An 18,121-nucleotide genomic window follows, 5' to 3' on the forward strand; every position below is an offset into this window, starting at 1 on the left:
ATTGTATCATTGATTTTAGTTGATTGTATCATTGATTTTAGTTGATTTTATCACAGATTTTAGTTGATTTTATCACTGATTTTAGTTGATTTTATCATTGATTTTAGTTGCACTCTGTAGCACTTTGAGATTTTTGTTAATGAAAAGTGCGTTACAAATTAAATTCATTATTATTATTATTACTAGGGGTTGGGTTAGCTTAACGCTACGATCCTTCTAAGTAGACTTTTTAATGTTTTTCTTGGTTGGATTGGACACTCATTCCTCAGTTTCAATATCTGTGTATTTTTAACTGGGGTATATACATGTAAAAATTGATATTTTATGCTCTTTAAATGTAGTATTTTATGTTGTAAGATATAAAATATATATAAAAAAATATGTAAAACCTAATTTGGTTATTTCTATCTGCCTGCTAAACTTTATCCAGACAGTCTTGTTGCTTTGCATATGTTACTTTACATTTTATCTTTAGAATCTAAAGATAAAATGCAGAGAGCAGAAATAAATAATGTGATTGGTTATGGTAGGGATAAAAAAATTTTTAAAAACATAAAGGACACAATAACCACTGTGTTACAATGCAAGAGTGTGTTGCCATAGATATTGCCTGTGCATGAAAAAAAAACAACAAAAAAAACACGATATAACGCTAAAGGCTCCTACCCACACAGGTCCCTAGCGTCATATTTTTAGCCTTGGCATTTCTCTAGATGAATTCACACAGTTCAAAAGCCTTGGTATTACATAATTAAAGCTAAGCTATAACAACTATTCAGCCATTGTTTGTCACATAGAAACAAGATAATCAAAGGACACTGATATCAAAACTTCTGTAATACAGTTTTACCACGAATGTTCCATCTGCCTGACCTGATGACCAGGTATCAATGCAAGAGTTAAAATGTGTCCAATTCAAGCTACGATGATGAGTTTTAGAAGCATTTAGTGTGAAACAAAGAGAGGGAGTCAGTGAAAATACAACAGGCTTCTCTCTTTCACTGTGTGGCAAATATCTGTGTCAAAGGGCTGCAGTTGTCATTTTGACTGTGAATGGGGTCACCATTGTATTTCTTTTCACTTCTTTACTGAACATTTACTGGAGTATCCAAGACAAGAGGTTTCTATTTTTGTTTATTGTTTAGGAAAAACACAATCTATAAGCAGAATGCTGAACCTCTAAACTTGCATGTGAATACTATTTTATAGTTTCACCACCATTACTGATTTTATGAGTTGAGTTTATAGCCATTTTATCGCACCTTATGTCGAAGCAAATTCCTAGTTTGTGAACCTCGTTCATTGACATGGCAATAATAAACTGATTCTGATTAGTTTTCCATTACATTGGTATTTACATATAATTGTGTGTTGATATACAAGCATAACTAGCAGCAGCAGCTAGCAGGAGCACTTCCCATGCAGATTGGAAGCACTTCTTGCAGGATTATCAGAATATTTTGGCTGAAGACAACAGTGTAAAAGTTTATAGAATACTGTACTATTTGCATAAATCACTATGGAAATGTGAAAATTGGAGTAGTTTCAAAATGATAGAATTTGTTTTGCAAAGGGTTCTGCTGACGAGCTAGTATGAACATACCCAACACAAAGTGAAATTTGTGAACTAGACAAACGTGGTCAAGCTAAAATATAGAAGTGGTTTAATGAGCAAACAAACTGAACTTAAGACCTTTTCGAAGAGGCCATCCATCCTTTAGCAGCAAACCACATAAAATGAAACATGATTTTATCATGAAAGGTTAAGTTTTTATTTAACGGACAATTTTATAACAAAAGCTAAAGTTTCACATCAAAGTATTTAGAAAACTGAGTTATTCAGTTGGCAAAAAGCCAAAATAAGACAATTACAGAGTTCAAAACCATATTTACAAACTATATGACAAAGTTCGGTTGTGCATTTTTGAAGTATCAACTAAACAAAAGACAAGCGATGGATTATCTCTTGTTCTATTCATTTCAACAGTAGAGTGGTTAAAAGGCAACAAGGTACTAGTCCTCCATCTCACATGTTCAGATATACTCACACAGTTAAAGACAGGAACTTATCACTGCTCAGTGGGGGAGCCCTGCTCGCATCCATACACGATAATGAATACATAGTCTTAAAGTAAAGCTGTTTCCCGTTTGTCTCAGCAGGTATAACATCTGGAGGCATCTGCTGCTCACTAATGCACAGTCTGGGTACACATAAAAAAAATTACTTCCAGTCATTAAATCTCAGCATACTGTTTTGGCGATAATGCACATTAAAAAGATCATAAATGAGGCAAACAGGTTAAAAACAAACAAACATTCAGTTCTGTTCTCTGTTTGTGCTGCACATGAGGCAAAGTTTTCAGAGATCAATGTGAAAAGACAAAGTAAAAACTGAGGGGAAACATTAAAAAAAAGAAGATCCAGTAAGTCCATGTAGGAATCCACACAAAGGTGCTTTAGTTGTACAGCTGCACGATGATCAGAAGAGGTTTTCCAGTAAAAACGTCAGCTGTTACAGAAGCTGAGTAAAAAAAAACAACTTACATAGCAGTGTCTTCTTCAGGTAGAAGAGCAGAACTGCCTGAAATGTTCACTGCACACAAGTGTTTGTGATTAAATATTCATATGAATATGGCTTGGTGGTTCTTGGCTTTGTCACAATATTCAAATTGTAACAAAAGTGTTTTTTGTTTTTTTTATACTGTGTAATTCGTAGATGTTTCATTTTCAGTTTCAATCTGAAAGATCTCATTCACTAAACAAAATGTCATAATTTCCTTCAGGTTTGAGAAAACCTAATCCACTTTTTTGAATCCAAGAAAATAAATCTAAAATTTGCCAGTGAATATAAGTTCATTTTACTTAGTTTGTTTTTTTTCCCTCTGTTGACAGATGTTCTGTTGAGCTCCTTTTAAAGGTTTCCTCTGATGGACAAGATTTTTTTTTTGTCTCCGTAAACAAAAAGTGCATTGACTTAATAGCCCTAAGGCAAACCAACACAAACACACATACAAACAAAATCAAACAAATATTTATCCTGTTCATATCAATACTCCTTTTCCACTTGTGATATCTTTGTCACTGGTAATAAATTAAAAGTTCAGCAGTTCACATTCATCAGCTGGCTGTGTGTTTGTGTATCTGTGTGCAAGAATGAGTCCGGGTAGGCAAGTATTACAGTTCACATTGGTTACTGTGGCCCTGCGGCTTTTCTGAGAAGCTCCAAGTCTGTGCGTGTTCGAGCTGCAGGTGGCGAACAGCCATAAGACTCCAAACCCAAGGGCAAGTAGCGCTCCTGCACCCCCAGGACATCATCGCCTTGCCCCGTTTGCAGTGAAACCCACGAAGGGGGTAAAGAACCACCCAGGAAGCCCCACATTACCAGACTTTCTGTTGTGAAAGGCAATAACACTGTATGAGAAAAATAACCTTAACATGCAGCCACTGGACAGAATTAAAGCTTACCTTTACTCTGCAGATCAGCAGCTTTGGCCAGACCAAAGGAGACTAGATGTGGTGCCAATTGAGCCAGGCCCTCAGGCTGACCTCGAGTTGCTATGAGGACAATTGACCTGGAGACAGATGGGTTGGAACATTAAACATCATTCTGCACAATTCTGTTACAGTGTAGTGCTGCGAAAAGCTTTAAACTTGTGATGAAAACTAAACCGTATTCCCAGAGATTTACCGCTTTGGAATTGCAGTTTTCAGGAACTGTTCCATCTTAGTATTCATCTTAGCAAACGAGGTTTCCTGGTTGACTTTTCCAGAGCAGGCATCCACCAAGACCAGGAAAAACCCAGGCTGAGAGAAGGACATGGTCACTTCATTCACCTGGCAGGGGAAAAAATAATAAAAAATGTGCGATTTAAATAAACAAAATAAAAGCTCTGAGTTTTTAATTATGCTTCCAGCTTAAATATGTGTTAAGGCATTCCAAATAGCTCACAGTGATAAAGGAGGTGTTATCTCCTTTCTGCTGCTCTTTGGTGCTGAGAGACTTCACTTGTGTCTGAAGATAGGAAGTCCACGGCTCACTAGAAAACACAAACTGAGACAAAACCAAATAAAACATATGGAGCACTAGCTTGTGTTTGAAGTGGCTTATTCAAGATCATTGTAAAGGCAAGATTTCAAACCTGCTGAGCACCACAGTTTTTGCAGGGCTGTGTGTTTAGAGCTGGCAAGGACAGCACTTCTGAGGGTGTTTTGGAGTACTTGGGGTAGGCTTTAGCTGTGCAGTTACAGGTCTGTTTAGACTTTGTTGTGGCTGTGACTTTAACTCGTTCGCAGCCTTTTGCTGAACAGTAGCTGTGACCGTCACGACCATGCCGGGCCCGAAGGTAGAACCACAGTAAGCTGGGTATCATGTCAGGAGCATCACAGGAGAAACGCACAGAGAATTGTAAGCTTGACAAAAGAAAAATGAAGCACTTCCAAGTAAAACTTGACGTTAAAGATTGCTCAACCTTTGCTATGAGAAAAGTGACCTTTATATGTAGACATGAGTCACGATGAAAAGTCAAACTAAATGTCACAAATCTCCTGACTGACTATCACTGCTGCAGTATTTCCAAATCTAAGAGTGCATGAGGAGGTTGAAAGACAAACTGAGGTCTGCATCCGTGTGCTCTCACCCAACAGGTTGGTCAAAGAAGTATTTCCTTTCCATCGGTTTTGCCTCCAGCTCAGCAAGAGACGACACGGTGCCGTAGTCCATAATGTCATCAAATACGTTCCTTTGCCTGTCGTAAATGTCACTCATGATCTGAAACGTGGTGTCTGATGGGTAACAGAGTCCCACCAGGACCCAGGCACCTCTGAGTAAAACAACCACAGGCATCGTGCACAAATTAAAATGAGTAAAATTCATTTAACTTTTATTTGTTAGAAGTTGTAATGTGACAAAGACCACACGCAGAGCAGCTGAAGAACCTAACCTAATGCACGCCATAATAAATATTGCATTCTTTGAGACTGCCATGCTCCGGTTTTGTTCCTACTCACTTATCAAAATTGATGAGAGAGAGCACCAGCTCTCTGGGTGCAGGTCCACTCCAGTGCAGAGTGTAGCTCTTGCTCATCATCAGGACAGGCTGGTACTGCTGAGATGACGCCCCCTGGCTGTTAATCCCCCTCAGTACCAGAGGAGAATCAGGGTATTCATCTCTGCTGATGGACAAACTGAGGCCAGGAGCTCCCCATGTCTGGATATACACCTGACAGAAAGAAAAATGTGGCAAAGCAAAGATCAGAAACGTGAGTGAGGGAAGGATGGAGCTGGCATTGATCCTGATGTATTGTACCTGGGAGTAGCGGCCGCTGCAGGTTACTCCGTTCCACCGGGGTATTTTCACACAGCCAGGATGTTGTATTAGGTAATTATCTGCTCGGCCGACATAGGAGTCCCTATAACCCGTTACTGACCCATCAACATCGTGAAAGATGGAGTTTTTGTCACCATCCAAGTCGTTCTCTTCAAACCACTGTCCTGGACGTCCAAAGAACGCTCGAAGATCCACCTGAGGACATCATTTGTGATTAGAGTTGTCACTACTACCACCTCATTACCTAATTACTGTGCAACAGTTACGTTTACCACTGCACGTGTTTTGATTTCAGTGTTGGATTCAGTGCAAATAAAAGTGTAAAAGTATGAATCACCTCTGTAATTCATTAATATTACTTGATTGAACTAATTGTGCACTACTGTGCTACCAGAAGAGGGAGCCAGTGATTTACAATTGACCAGGCTCTTTATAAGAAATTTTATAGAAGTATATATATATATATATATATATATATATATATATATATAAAACTAAACTTAAAAATACATGGACAGAGAAAAAACAAAGCCATAAAAAAATACCCTCACTAAACAGGCCACGCTAGAGAGACAGAAACTATTTTTCTTAATCTGCAAGTTTTAAAAGGGACAGGACTGGACTGTTTCTTCCTGCTCCCCTTTTGAACATTTTTATTTTGTTTACTGAATATTTTGGTGGAAATATTTTTTGTGTTTACTTATGTTTTTTTGTTTTGTTGAAATTTTAACTGTTCGAAATGAAAAAATTTTTTAAAAAGCGTTCACGGTTACAAAAAAAAAACATCCCATTTTCCAGCAGAGCTGTAAATAGTCTGTTTAGTTTTACACAGACCCACAATATCTGTCTGAATATTTCTACAAGCTTTCTATAAAATTTCTAAAAGATTTTTACAAGATTTATGTCACTTCATGTAAGAAAATGCAATGTTTTAGAAACAGTACATGCATGATCACAACACATTCAGTTTCTTTAAAGTGTCTTTAAATATTCAGTTAAGGTCAAAGAGGTCTTCTCACAGAGGGGTGGAAGCTGAGCTGGGACAGGTTGTTTCTTGGAGTCAGCTGCCACGTATTCTTCAGGTTGAATCCCACTGCACTGGTATAACGCTCCGGTGTGGGGATGAACCCTCGAAATGTACTTTGTGTGAGCCGCACTGGGCCATCATAGATCTGAAAACCTCGAATTGGGAACGTCCTGAGGGGGACATTTAAAATAAAAAGTCAACGATAAGGCAGAATATTTTACAGAAAAAAACTAATTATCTGTGAAAGAAACTGAATATAATAACATAATATAACTGAATATTAATATACAGTACATATACTTTGGTTGGCCTTGTCGCTGTTTTAAGTGCTTTATAAATAAAATGGTATGGTATATTTTAGAAAAAAAATTTAAATAACTGCAACTGATGAATCATGTAAATAATCAGTGTGTGGAAAATTGTAATTCTTTAAACTGACCACTTCTAATGCTCTCTAATAATATTTACATCAACAAGCTGCACTGGAGAACAATTTAAGTTTCTAAAGATCACCGCATCCTGTTTTTCATAAAATTACCGTATTTTTCGCCATATAAGTTGCACCTTTTTGCATAAATTTGCAGGTCCTGCGACTTATACACTGAAGCGACTAATATACGTTTTCTTCCTCATATTTATAACCCAATTTTTGGCTGAGATCTGACGATTTCATTCAGACATGGGAAATACCATTTTCAACCACTAGAGGGTGCTTGACTAATACGGCAAGCCAAGTGTCTCATTAATGGGTAAAAGAGGCTAATAATGAAACACTTAGTTTGCCATACCAAGACACCTTCGTCTCTCTCCAGAACTCCTGGAGCAAATGTCAAATCAGCTGCATTTTGTCGCGCCACCCGGGCAAAATGCAGCTGATCTGACCATTAAAGTGCATTTATTAAGGAAAAGTTCAACTGAGACACACCTTTGCTATAATGTCGAGCAAACAAATAATTGTTTTCAAGTGTTAATCTTGTTAAATTGTTGTTAAAGTGTTCACCGTGTTCAAAAATGTTTTCGTTTCAAAACATTTAAATGTTTTAAAACAAAAATCCTTGAGTCGTTTGTTGTCACAAACAGTTTTAGGACAAAACAGAAAGTAACGACAGTCTCATGACACGACAGTAAACTGTTAAGGTTTTTATGTTGCGCTTTGTAAAAAAACTATTTGGCAAGCACAAATGTTCATTTCTTTCATAGCAGTATGCGCGTCAGTACACGACTGTAAAGCTGATAAACTACAAACTGTAAAGTGATTGGATCACATTAATCTACCAGAACAACTGACCAGAGATGAACTCTATAGACATTCAGTGAGAACCTGGAAGTTGAAGTCAAAACGGAACTAGCTTCCCTGTAGACCAGTCCCAGTACGTTCTGTACGTTCTGCCTCCTTGATGTAAACGAAGGGAATAAGTTTTCCTTCATAAAATAAAAAGCTCACCTCAGATCATTTTAGGTGTTAACTCTCGTGGATTCATGTAGTTTCTATCATTGCCATATATAAACAAGTATTTTTTATATATTTAAATGTAACTGGTTAACTCATGTTTAGAAGTCATGTACTGTGACACCATGATTATGTAATAGTCTGGTCCTGAAGATACAACAAGGCAATGTTGATCAAATGAAAACTTGTGGCTTTAATTCTCAACAACAGAGAAGGTCTGGTTTGATCTTAGATGGTTGATAAATATAACCAATACCAGTTTATAATACTGACACAAAAGGTCGATAGAAGTACCTCAAGTAATTCATCTTGCTTTTGTATAGTAATTTTGTTTGGAATATATTTTGGGGACAAGGGGCAGATATTATAAGAACTCATTCTTCTTCTGCTGCCTTTCATTTTATTTCTGATTGTATATCTTTTTTCTTTTCTTTAAATTGTATTATATTTGTTGTTTGGATGAAATGAAATGAATAAATAAAACATACATACATACATACATACATACATACCTCAGAGGAATGTCCAATAAAGCACACTATCAGTATGAGTACATTCATATGAAACATCTTTTTGGTTGTGGTTAAGAGCAAAACACAAGTATGATTTTAATTTTTCTAAATACCCTTAAACTGTAGGAATCGTATCATCCATCTTAAACTGGTGGAATCTAATGAAAACTAAATATCCTTAAAGTTTTAATCAGTAACAAAATTAACAAAAATATCATTTATATTGTATTAATAAGAAGGGATGTCAGTCACCATAGCTTTTTTTAATAAACTGTCTAAAAATACAACATAAAGGGAAGTGAGTCAAAACAGCACTTCATTTCAGAGGCTCTTCAGCAGCTTAGCAGCTGTGACCTCATGAGTGAATCTGTCCCACCATCAGACTGACTTTCTGGATATAGTCTTTTTTTCCTTTCACTTCCTCCATCTTTATCATTTAATCACCAACTTCTTGCCCTCACCTGTTTCTAGGCAGTGTCCTCATCTTTCCATCAGTCCCTCCTACTCCCCAGTATTTATTCTGTCCTCCGTTCGTTCCTCTGTTTCTGCTTTCACCCACAAACAAGGACTGTGTCACCTCCTGGCTGGAGCCTTCATCTTTAGGGTAGCTACCGTCACTGTAAATTGAAACAACAAGGACACAGTGTTACAAAACACTGTACTCAAACATGCGTGACCATTCGTACTTTTTAAGGCAGACAACATTCAGGGGTAAATGCACGAGTCATTTGCTGTCCCATAATCACAGATGGTTTTTGGAAAGTTTATTCGGTGCAGCTAATCAAACCTGAGAAAGGTTTAAAAAAAATTAGAGTACAAACCTGGCAAAGGACAGTCCTACTCCATTGTCTGCAAAGCTGAAACAAAATTATTTGCATGTTTTATAAACCAGTCAGTAAAATACTTTAAATTTGAGGGTACAGTTACTTTTGTTTCAGCCTTTAAAAAAGCCCAATTTTTTTCTGATAAATCGCACAAAACAAAAAATGCATTTTCACTTCAATTATAAATTCATACATAAGAGTTTAAAACTGTCGTCTTAAAATGACCACTGGAACGTGAAACAAATTAGACTGAAATATAAAACTGTTGAAAATGTACAATTTTTTATTTATTTATTTTTTTTAAAGAAGAACAGATGACAGTGTTGATGCATTGGTTTTCAAGTTTTTATATTTTGTTTCCAGTAAAAGTCATCATTTCAGCAGACACTTGATTTTCATGAAGAACCTCTGGCTGTGAGTTTGTATGAACACTTTGGTCTGGCTGCTCGTCAGACCTTTGAGCCGTCTCACCCCGAGTTCTGGATGATAATGTCTCCTCCTCGAATCCACGCTCCTAAGTCATTGTTCTTGAAGGAGATCAGGGTGTCGATGACTGCTGCCACACGGGGACGAGTGGGGTTCGAATTCTGATGCGGTCGAAACCTTAAAAAACAACAAGTTAGTTTCCATCAGTTGCATTAACTTCTTATGTTGGTTCATAAAAAAAACCATCACAAATCAACGCTGAACTGAGAACAAAACAAAGCAGTTAAAGTCTTATTTTAAACACTAAAAACTTGGACAAAGCTCATTAATTCCTACAATACAATAGAAGGTGGTGTTACAGGAAAGGAAAGTGTTTTAGGAATAAAAAGGAAAAACCCTCCAGCTCATGTCTCACCGTATAATTCATTTTCACATTATCACTTAAAAGCCACCATTATCTAAAGCCTGTAAGCATTAACAGGCGATTTATTCTTGGTTTTTTTTTATGCAAAAGATGGTACTTCTGGGTTTAAGTTTTAAAAATAAAGCTGAAAACCTAAGTTTTCCTCAAGGGAAACATCCAGCATGAATTTTAAGCTCCAGAAAACCACAGTGACCCGTTATCTTCTCGTTATTTTACAATACTACTGTCCCCCTCTCACAAACAGTAGAAAACATTTTAACATTTAGAAATGTTCCGTGTATAGTCCTGCGCTCACAGAGTGAAGGTATGAGTGCATGGCCAGCAGCCTCGGCGGACACGGAAGATTTCCCCCCCCCCCCATCTAGCTGTGGGCTGTGTTTGTGCAAAGACTTGCAGAGTGGAAACTCTATCTGTGAAGCTGTGCTTTCTCTGTCAACACAAACTTGACAGAAAGTTCTTTAAAATGCAGCAGCACGCTATAAAGCCATGCAGTTATTGTTCCCAGTCCACAGCCAAGTCCCAGTACATAAATACAACGGGGGCTCTCATTACCTTTATTCATGCACATTTATTAACTTTGGCATTAAACTAATCTTTTAGTAAACCACCTAAATATTTACACAGTGTAATTGTACATCAAGAGGAATGTGACAACCAACTACAGACCATTTACCACAGCTATAAGTTATGCACATAAACATATACAGACTACTGGAAGTAAGTGATTTACTACCCAGTTGTCAACATTTACAAAATATTAGAGCTCACACACACACCTGGCACTGTTTTCTAGACAGAGGTATTCCCGTGGATCAGCGGCGCTGGCATTGGTAGTCTTCACTCCTTTATCAATGAACAGCCCTGCCTGAGAGGATCAAAGTATGACAAACAAGTTGTGTCTGCAGCAACACATGAAGGACGTCACGATTATTGACGTGACAAAGACAGCATGTATTTTTATAGTGCGGTACCTGAAACACTGGAGGAAAAATAAAAGCATTCTATGACAAATGGAATATGTCAATGAACGTTTAACGTATATGGAAACTTGTGCTGTGAGCTGGAATAAGTGAGGTTTAGTTTTTCACCGCGGGGCTCCTTCCTCTATTAGAGGCCGCTGTGGTCAGACTGGATAAAGAGCTCACAGTTCACCTGCCTGATGTCTGTCATCACACAACAGAGCACCATTGTAGAGCCCACTCGCATGTCTGTGTGTATCCATGTGCGTGTTTCCATGCATATTTGTGGTTAAAAAAATTAAGACGGTATGCAGAGAATTTGCCTTTTGAACACGTCTTCAACACTGGATTTCATATAGAATGCTGGTGGAAGATGTAAAACCAGTGATACCTTAAAGTTGGAGTGCACACGGTTGTTGTAAAAAATCCCAAGAGGTGTGAGCTCTGCCTTGGTTTCTGGCACCAGCCCGTGAGAGTCTCCAGTAGAAGAGCTGTGAAATACAAACCATATACCAGCATCCTGCAAAAGGAAGGGGAAAAAAGAGAAATGAGTCATATAGAACATGTTTTTCTACTTTGCACTGCAATTTCAGTATATTTGCTTATATACAATCATTCTACAGGTGGTAATTCACAGAAGCGATGGGACACATTAAGCACAGCAGGACGTCATGAAATTATTTTTTATGTCCCAAAGCAATAATAAACCAGATCAAAGGAATCAAGTTTGAACCCCTCAAACCCCACGCCTTTATTTTCTATGCTTAAGTGAGCGCTGCAGCCCTTATAACCCCTTTGTTGTTGGAGCTCCGCATTTTCTGTGCCAAAATAAAAAGGAGATTTTTTTTTTTAAATGCTTTCATATATTAAAAGTCTCACAATGTTATTGCACTTCTCTTTCAAACAAACAAACCGTTTAATTCCCATTTTATTAATGGATCACTTTGTTATGAGCAAGAAAATTATTGTTTTTTTTATTGTATAAACTTAAGCAGGACTAAAGCCAGAGGATTGCCTTCATTTATATAAGTTCATAAATGTACTGGGAGCAGAGGACGTCCAACTTCAGTGACCAATCTTCTCTACCCATTTTAATGCGTTTGTTTTTACATTATTATTTTTAAGACTCTCCACTGAAGCTGGTGCTTTAGTTACCTGAGATCCTGCAGCTGCATTGTTGATGAGGTTGTTGTTGGGGTTAGCGATCCAGAATGTAGAGACTGCCCTGGAAAGTACCAAATCCACATCCACACAACGACACAGTTATACAAACGCACAAAAAAGTACAACAAAATAAGAAACAGATCTTGAGGTATCAGAATTTGTGGCAAATGTGCATAAGGATTAAAAAAATACTGCAGCCATCCCTTCTTTCACTTTTCCCTCTTCAGGGGTCACCACAGCGAGTCATCCTCCTCCATCTCATTCTGTCCTCTGCATCCTCTGTCCTCACTCCAACTACCTCCATGTCCTCTAACAGCAGAAACTGTCCTCTCTTGTCCCTAACTTTCTCAAATATCCCCTTCTCCTACATCATTTATGCACATGGACGGTTCAGCCAAACTCACAATGCACATGCACAAAGTCCTGGAGACAAAACAAATGTTTCCCAAAGTTCTTTTCTTGTTATTTTTATGATAATAAAAAACATCACAGAGAGAAGGAAGTTGTTTTTTGTATTGATAAAACTATCCTGCTGGTATCTCTCTCAGCAAAAATTCCACAGTACAGTATCTCTTCTCACATAGACGTAAACCATCCGTTTCAAACTCTATCTGCACATTCTCAGACTTTCTCACGCTGATATTAAAGTCTAAGATTTACACCAACAAGCATTTTTTTTCATTCAACCTTTATTCATGCAGGTTAGTCTCACTGAGTCACGAGGACTCATATTCAAGAGCGACAGATAACATTTGAAGTACGGACAACAATTCAACAAAAAACAGTAAAAATGCTTAAAGCAGTTTTAAAATGGTCATAAATTATTCCTCACTTAAAAAAAGTAAACTGTGTTGTCCTACATCTGCTTCCTTTGTTTGTGTGCATATCTGTAAGTGCGAGCATTCAGAAATAAAGCCTCTTACTTGCACTCAGTGCTTGGTGAGGGAGTGTAGCCCTTGTAGACGTTGTCCCTGATGGCGATGCACAAAGTGTCGTTGCGGTCTGTCGGCAGCAGAGTCCCGGGCTGAGTCAACAGGCCAAGGTTGTGGTAGAAAGTGTTCCGCTGTTCAATTCCATCCTCAAGGAAAAAACAGTGGCCCAATGTGTCATAACCAACAGTGTTCTTCACCTGGGTAAGAAGATAGAAAAAAATATATATATATAAAGATAGCCTGAAACAACTGCAGATGAGTTCCCAGCAGGAGGAGAGGACAAATAGGGCAAGGTCTTATTAAAACCTTATTTTTTTAATTGTCCTTTCCAAAGAAAATATGGCTTTCATTCAAATATGCAAACCATCTAGGTAAACAAGTCTTGAGGAACATCTGTTCCTTCACTTTAAATACCCCAAAGGGAAAAAGGTACCTTTCCAAGTGCTAAATGTGTTTCTCTACGTATTTTTTTTAACTAAATATTTGAGTACTTCAAGCAATTCAGTCCTGTGCTACACTGCTACACCAATCTTGTGACTTGAAGACGTAATAAATAAGCATCACTCATCTAGAACTTATTTTTCTACACTCTTTCACACAAATGAGTGGATAGCTAGAGGGTTTTCCTTAAACATGCAAACACTTTACTAACCAGCAAGCCATTGGTGGCGTGGACGGTGAGACAGCGAGAGAAGGAGTGATGTATGGAAAGTCCGTCAACATAGGTGGGCTCCCGATAGCCTCCCCTCTGGTCGACATCCCCACACAGGTGAAAGTGGAGTGGGTAGCGCCCTTTTTCTCGCTGCTGACCCATGTTCTTCAACTCCACGTGGGACAGATGCACTGACGAGAAGTTAGCCAAGATCTGAGTTGGCAGAAATGTGAGCACAGACAGGATTTCTAAATGATTTACGCAACACAGTTACAGCACAATAAACCAACTCCAATAGTTACATGATGGGACGAACCCAAATCAGCAGTCAGCTGACAGATACAGATTTATGAAATGGGTTAGAGCTTCAGTATAATTTCACAGGATTTTTCTACAATCCATCTGTAATATGATAGACTGCCACTGTCCACATTAAGCACCAAGTCAAAGTCCTCCAAAAACCACAAGTGGTAATAAAGTGATGTCAGCTGTAGTAGCATAAATCAAAACCCAACACATATATACTGTAGATAAGCCCAACAAACAGTCAAATATGAATGTCTGAAGTCATCCAGTGCAAACACATCATACACAGCTCTGTCGGAGGTCTTCTGTGGGTAGAGCATAATCCACTAGGATCTGGTTTCTGTTAGGGAAGGATTGGCCAATCCTTCCAGCAAACTGAAACTCACCCAAATACACAAAGCTCATAAACATAAAAAATATTTACACCACCACCAGTGCCTGAACGAAGGGTAAAGTCAGACATACATGTGCAATGGTTCAATGAAAACTGCAGACAAACTTAATTCTGTACCTAAATCCTGCAAACTACTTGAGGTGTTAATTGAATAACTCAAGAGAAATCTATTTTTGTTGTTAGGAGACATGTTTTATTTCTACTTAAAGTAAGTGTTAAAGTTAATAAAATAACTCATTAAAGAGGGGGGGAGTGAATATTCTGAAGAATGCTATAACAGTTTCATGAATGGTTTCAATCCTACATTTACTAAATTAGAGCCATGTGGGTCAGGAAGTTACGATTGCATGAGAGCTTTTCCTTGTTCATTCAAATTTATTTAAAGTTTTCTAAAAACTAAGAATGAATACTAAAATTAAAGCTTGGTACTGAGCTGAAAAAAAGAGGAAAAAAAGAAAATAATTTAGAGAATAAGAAGATGAAATAAACATAAATGACTCCTCTAATTAAGTGTGAAGGACGACTAAATGCGTACATTTTAGAATGCACAGTTGAGTTTCTTAGCATGGAAAGTGCTGTGCAAACTGCAGTGGACATTGGGACTTTCCATGATAAATCAAAGTCATAATAAAACAGCTGCTGTTTAACCAAGAAATCCAGTGTAAACAACAAACTGTGCAACAGAAACTACACACACCTTGATGTGGCCTCCAAAGGTGTCGTGGTTAAAGAACTGGCACTTATTGTTTCCATAGCAGGAGTTTTCCATTTCTCCATAGATGAGAATGTTTCTAGAGAGCAGAGCCACTTCAGCACGCATGTCGACTCCATCAATGATTTCACCAACATGGTTATAACGAGGTTTCCCTAAGAAGCACAGAAAGGGCAGATTCTTGGTAAAAAAGCTAAATCAACGTTTTTACTGAAAACGACAAAAAGAAAAAAGAAAGTTTCTAACCATTCTGGTTTGGCCAGATCATATAGAAAATATACATACACGATGGAACAATAGCTTGCAGAAGTGATATTACTTAATACTTGAGCTTCCAAAAAGCAACAAATCGAAGCCAACATGTGCAATGCACAAGTGATGAAAACAGGAAAAATATAATAAGCAGCTCTAACAATTGCAGAAACTGACTGTCTAACGGTGCAGCTGGTGTTGGTCAAACGCACAATTGCTCAGCCTTTCCTCAAGGCAGAAACATAAAACTAAGCACATATAATATGTCCTGCTCTCCAGGAAGGGAGTGGGTGTTTGTTAACCACGAAAAAATGAGATTAGGATGCATGTCTGATAGAAAGAATTGCTGTGAACAACACTGAGGGAGCAGAAGTCCATCAAATTCCTGCAGTTAATATAAAACAAAGTTACTTATGAAACATAAAATTCCTTAAAAACATACATCACCATAACAGCTGAAAAGGAAATGAGGTCCTACGGGATCTGATGCTTATTCTCAAAGCATCTGTTAATCACATTTATTGACCATCATGACGTGTTAAGACTGTATTACGTTCTTTGTCCGCACAAATGTCAATACATCCTCACATCACAGGTTGTTGAGTGTTTTGTAACCATTTTTCCTGTTCCGCTTTTGTTGAAAAAAAAAAAAAAAAAATGGCAGCAGCTCAAGCTAATGAAAGAAGCAGACTCTCAGAGGACAAATGCTAACATACACAAAGTCACATTCAGTTTACTGTTGCAGAAATCCATTGTGCACAGAGCTGCTCTTTGTCGCACCTTGGATCCTGACTTGTCTGCTGGTACAGTCGGGGCAGGGCAGCAGAGTAAACTCTTCAGCCTGGTGCATGGAGTAGTCTGTACTGGCAACTACAATGTTATCGCCTGGTTTCCAGGTCTGCTGCACCTTCTCCTGCAGGTTTAGCACCACCTGGTCTGTAGCATCCACTTGGAAGCCCATAATGGGGTAACCTGTGGGGAATGGTACAATATTCTATTAAAGTTAAGACAGCAAAAATAAAAGTGAGGTTAGTAGTAACTATTTTACACAGGAACAAATGATTGTTTAAATTCATGCTAAGATGCTTTTAGCTTCCAATCAGCAGGTTTTAGCTTCTGTTAAGCCGGCGTTAATTTCTGTTCTGCTGATTTTAGCTTGTTTTGCTCATTTCCATTTTTGTTTTGTTTGCTCTAGCTTCTGTTCAATTCCTTTTAACTTAAACAACTCAGTTTTAGCTTCTTCAACCGATTTTAGCACTCAGCATTCACAAACAAGAGGGCTAACTAGAAAATGTAATTTTTCCTAGTTTCAATTAATGTTTAATTAAAAAAAAGTTTAAATTATTTGTATCTAAAGCAAAAAGAAACTATGGAATTAATAGAGAACAAACTATTTTTGACTAGTTTTTGAAAGTGTATAATTTCACAACATCCAATACATTTTACAGTATCTACACAAAAGAACACTGACAAAGATCATTACTATATTTATGAACCATATGGATATTGTATTGAACTTATTCATCCTCACAAGCTGGTTCTCACCGTTCTTCCACTCGCTGTATGCAGTGACGGAGAAGCCGGCTCCATCTACAGTGGTAAAGTTACACCTCGCTAGAGCTCTTCCTCCTGTGTTGAGGTTTTCATGTTCTCTCACATCCTCAGAGCATGACGTGTTACCACCTCCCACCACAGAGACCAAAGCCCATGCTTGTCTGAAGAAACCAGAGGAATGAAAAAAAAAAAAAACAGAGAAAGTTAGAAGCGTCACACTTTCACATTAAAATAAATACTCAAGCTGTAACCCTCAGCTTGAGGGTTGTTTAAAAAGAAAACAGCATGGATTTAAAGATTTTAATCTATTCTGAGTTTAACGCTGTTTAAATACCAAGACTCGATGTTTTAAACTATAACCTTCAATCCTTTATCAAAATGTTTTGTATGTGCTAAACATAACCAGGCAGTATATGCACAATTTCTCAAAGCAGAACCAGAATAGGTGGGCACATTAAAGTTTAGAAAGATGGCAACAACAAAAAAAGGTATTTATTTATCTTAGTTATAAATTCTGTTTGTTTGATTATGTTTATGTAAAAAGACCAGGATAGAAATGTGTTATTGAAAATTCTTTTGATTGGACTATCAGGGTGAAATTCAAGTAATAATACTGTATAAATAAATCTAAGTAAAAGACTACTGTGTCAGAGAAGTCAGGAAATTAATCAAACAGCAGGAGATTTAAGGGAGGTCTTAGCATATCTCAGAAGAAAAATGTGTTTAAAATAGTGTTGTATATACCATATGCCATACCATACTATTTTATTTAAAGAGCACTTAAAACAGCTACAAGGCCAACCAAAGTGCTGTACAGACAGAACAATGGACAACACACGAAGCAATATACAAAATGAAGTAAATCCAAAAAATATAGAAATAAAAACGATGCAGATAATAAATATGACGATAAACCAGTGTGGAGCGTACAGGTTCAAAACACAGATCCTCTGGTATTGAAAGCTACTGAATAGTAGTGTTTTTAAAGAGGATTTGAAAACCGAGAGGGAGGGGGCCAGTCTGTCAAACAGAGGTAACTCGTTCCAAAGTCTTGGTCCTGCTACAGAGAAGGCCCTGTCACCTCTGCGCTTAAGACGAGTTCCTGGAACTGTGAGGAGCAACTGGTCCGCTGACGTCAGGGAACGTGGTGGGACATACAGTTGTAGCAGATCAGAGAGATTGGGGGGGGGGGGGGGGGGGGGGGGG

General features: G+C 37.8%; 1 protein-coding gene across 1 annotated transcript in view; it reads right to left on the reverse strand.

Annotated features, from left to right (window-relative positions):
- Window positions 1-3,041: 3,041 nt before the first annotated feature.
- The window catches only part of cemip2 (cell migration inducing hyaluronidase 2), a 22,272-nt gene continuing 7,192 nt past the window's right edge, over window positions 3,042-18,121 (reverse strand). Inside the window, exons 4-23 of the mRNA XM_037680505.1 lie at window positions 16,907-17,076; window positions 16,142-16,333; window positions 15,095-15,264; window positions 13,698-13,910; window positions 13,037-13,242; window positions 12,105-12,174; window positions 11,341-11,469; window positions 10,767-10,855; window positions 9,612-9,743; window positions 9,138-9,173; window positions 8,778-8,933; window positions 6,347-6,524; window positions 5,307-5,522; window positions 5,008-5,219; window positions 4,638-4,820; window positions 4,140-4,359; window positions 3,950-4,051; window positions 3,689-3,834; window positions 3,466-3,572; window positions 3,042-3,390 (exon numbers count right to left, since the gene is read on the reverse strand). Of these exons, the coding sequence (XP_037536433.1) occupies window positions 3,191-3,390; window positions 3,466-3,572; window positions 3,689-3,834; window positions 3,950-4,051; window positions 4,140-4,359; window positions 4,638-4,820; window positions 5,008-5,219; window positions 5,307-5,522; window positions 6,347-6,524; window positions 8,778-8,933; window positions 9,138-9,173; window positions 9,612-9,743; window positions 10,767-10,855; window positions 11,341-11,469; window positions 12,105-12,174; window positions 13,037-13,242; window positions 13,698-13,910; window positions 15,095-15,264; window positions 16,142-16,333; window positions 16,907-17,076 (3,127 nt within the window). The 3' untranslated portion in view covers window positions 3,042-3,190. The remainder of the gene's footprint in view (window positions 3,391-3,465; window positions 3,573-3,688; window positions 3,835-3,949; window positions 4,052-4,139; window positions 4,360-4,637; window positions 4,821-5,007; window positions 5,220-5,306; window positions 5,523-6,346; window positions 6,525-8,777; window positions 8,934-9,137; window positions 9,174-9,611; window positions 9,744-10,766; window positions 10,856-11,340; window positions 11,470-12,104; window positions 12,175-13,036; window positions 13,243-13,697; window positions 13,911-15,094; window positions 15,265-16,141; window positions 16,334-16,906; window positions 17,077-18,121) is intronic.

Source organism: Nematolebias whitei, chromosome 8, assembly GCF_014905685.2.
Source record: "Nematolebias whitei isolate Nwh7 chromosome 8, NemWhi1, whole genome shotgun sequence".
NCBI classification, from domain to species: domain Eukaryota; kingdom Metazoa; phylum Chordata; class Actinopteri; order Cyprinodontiformes; family Rivulidae; genus Nematolebias; species Nematolebias whitei.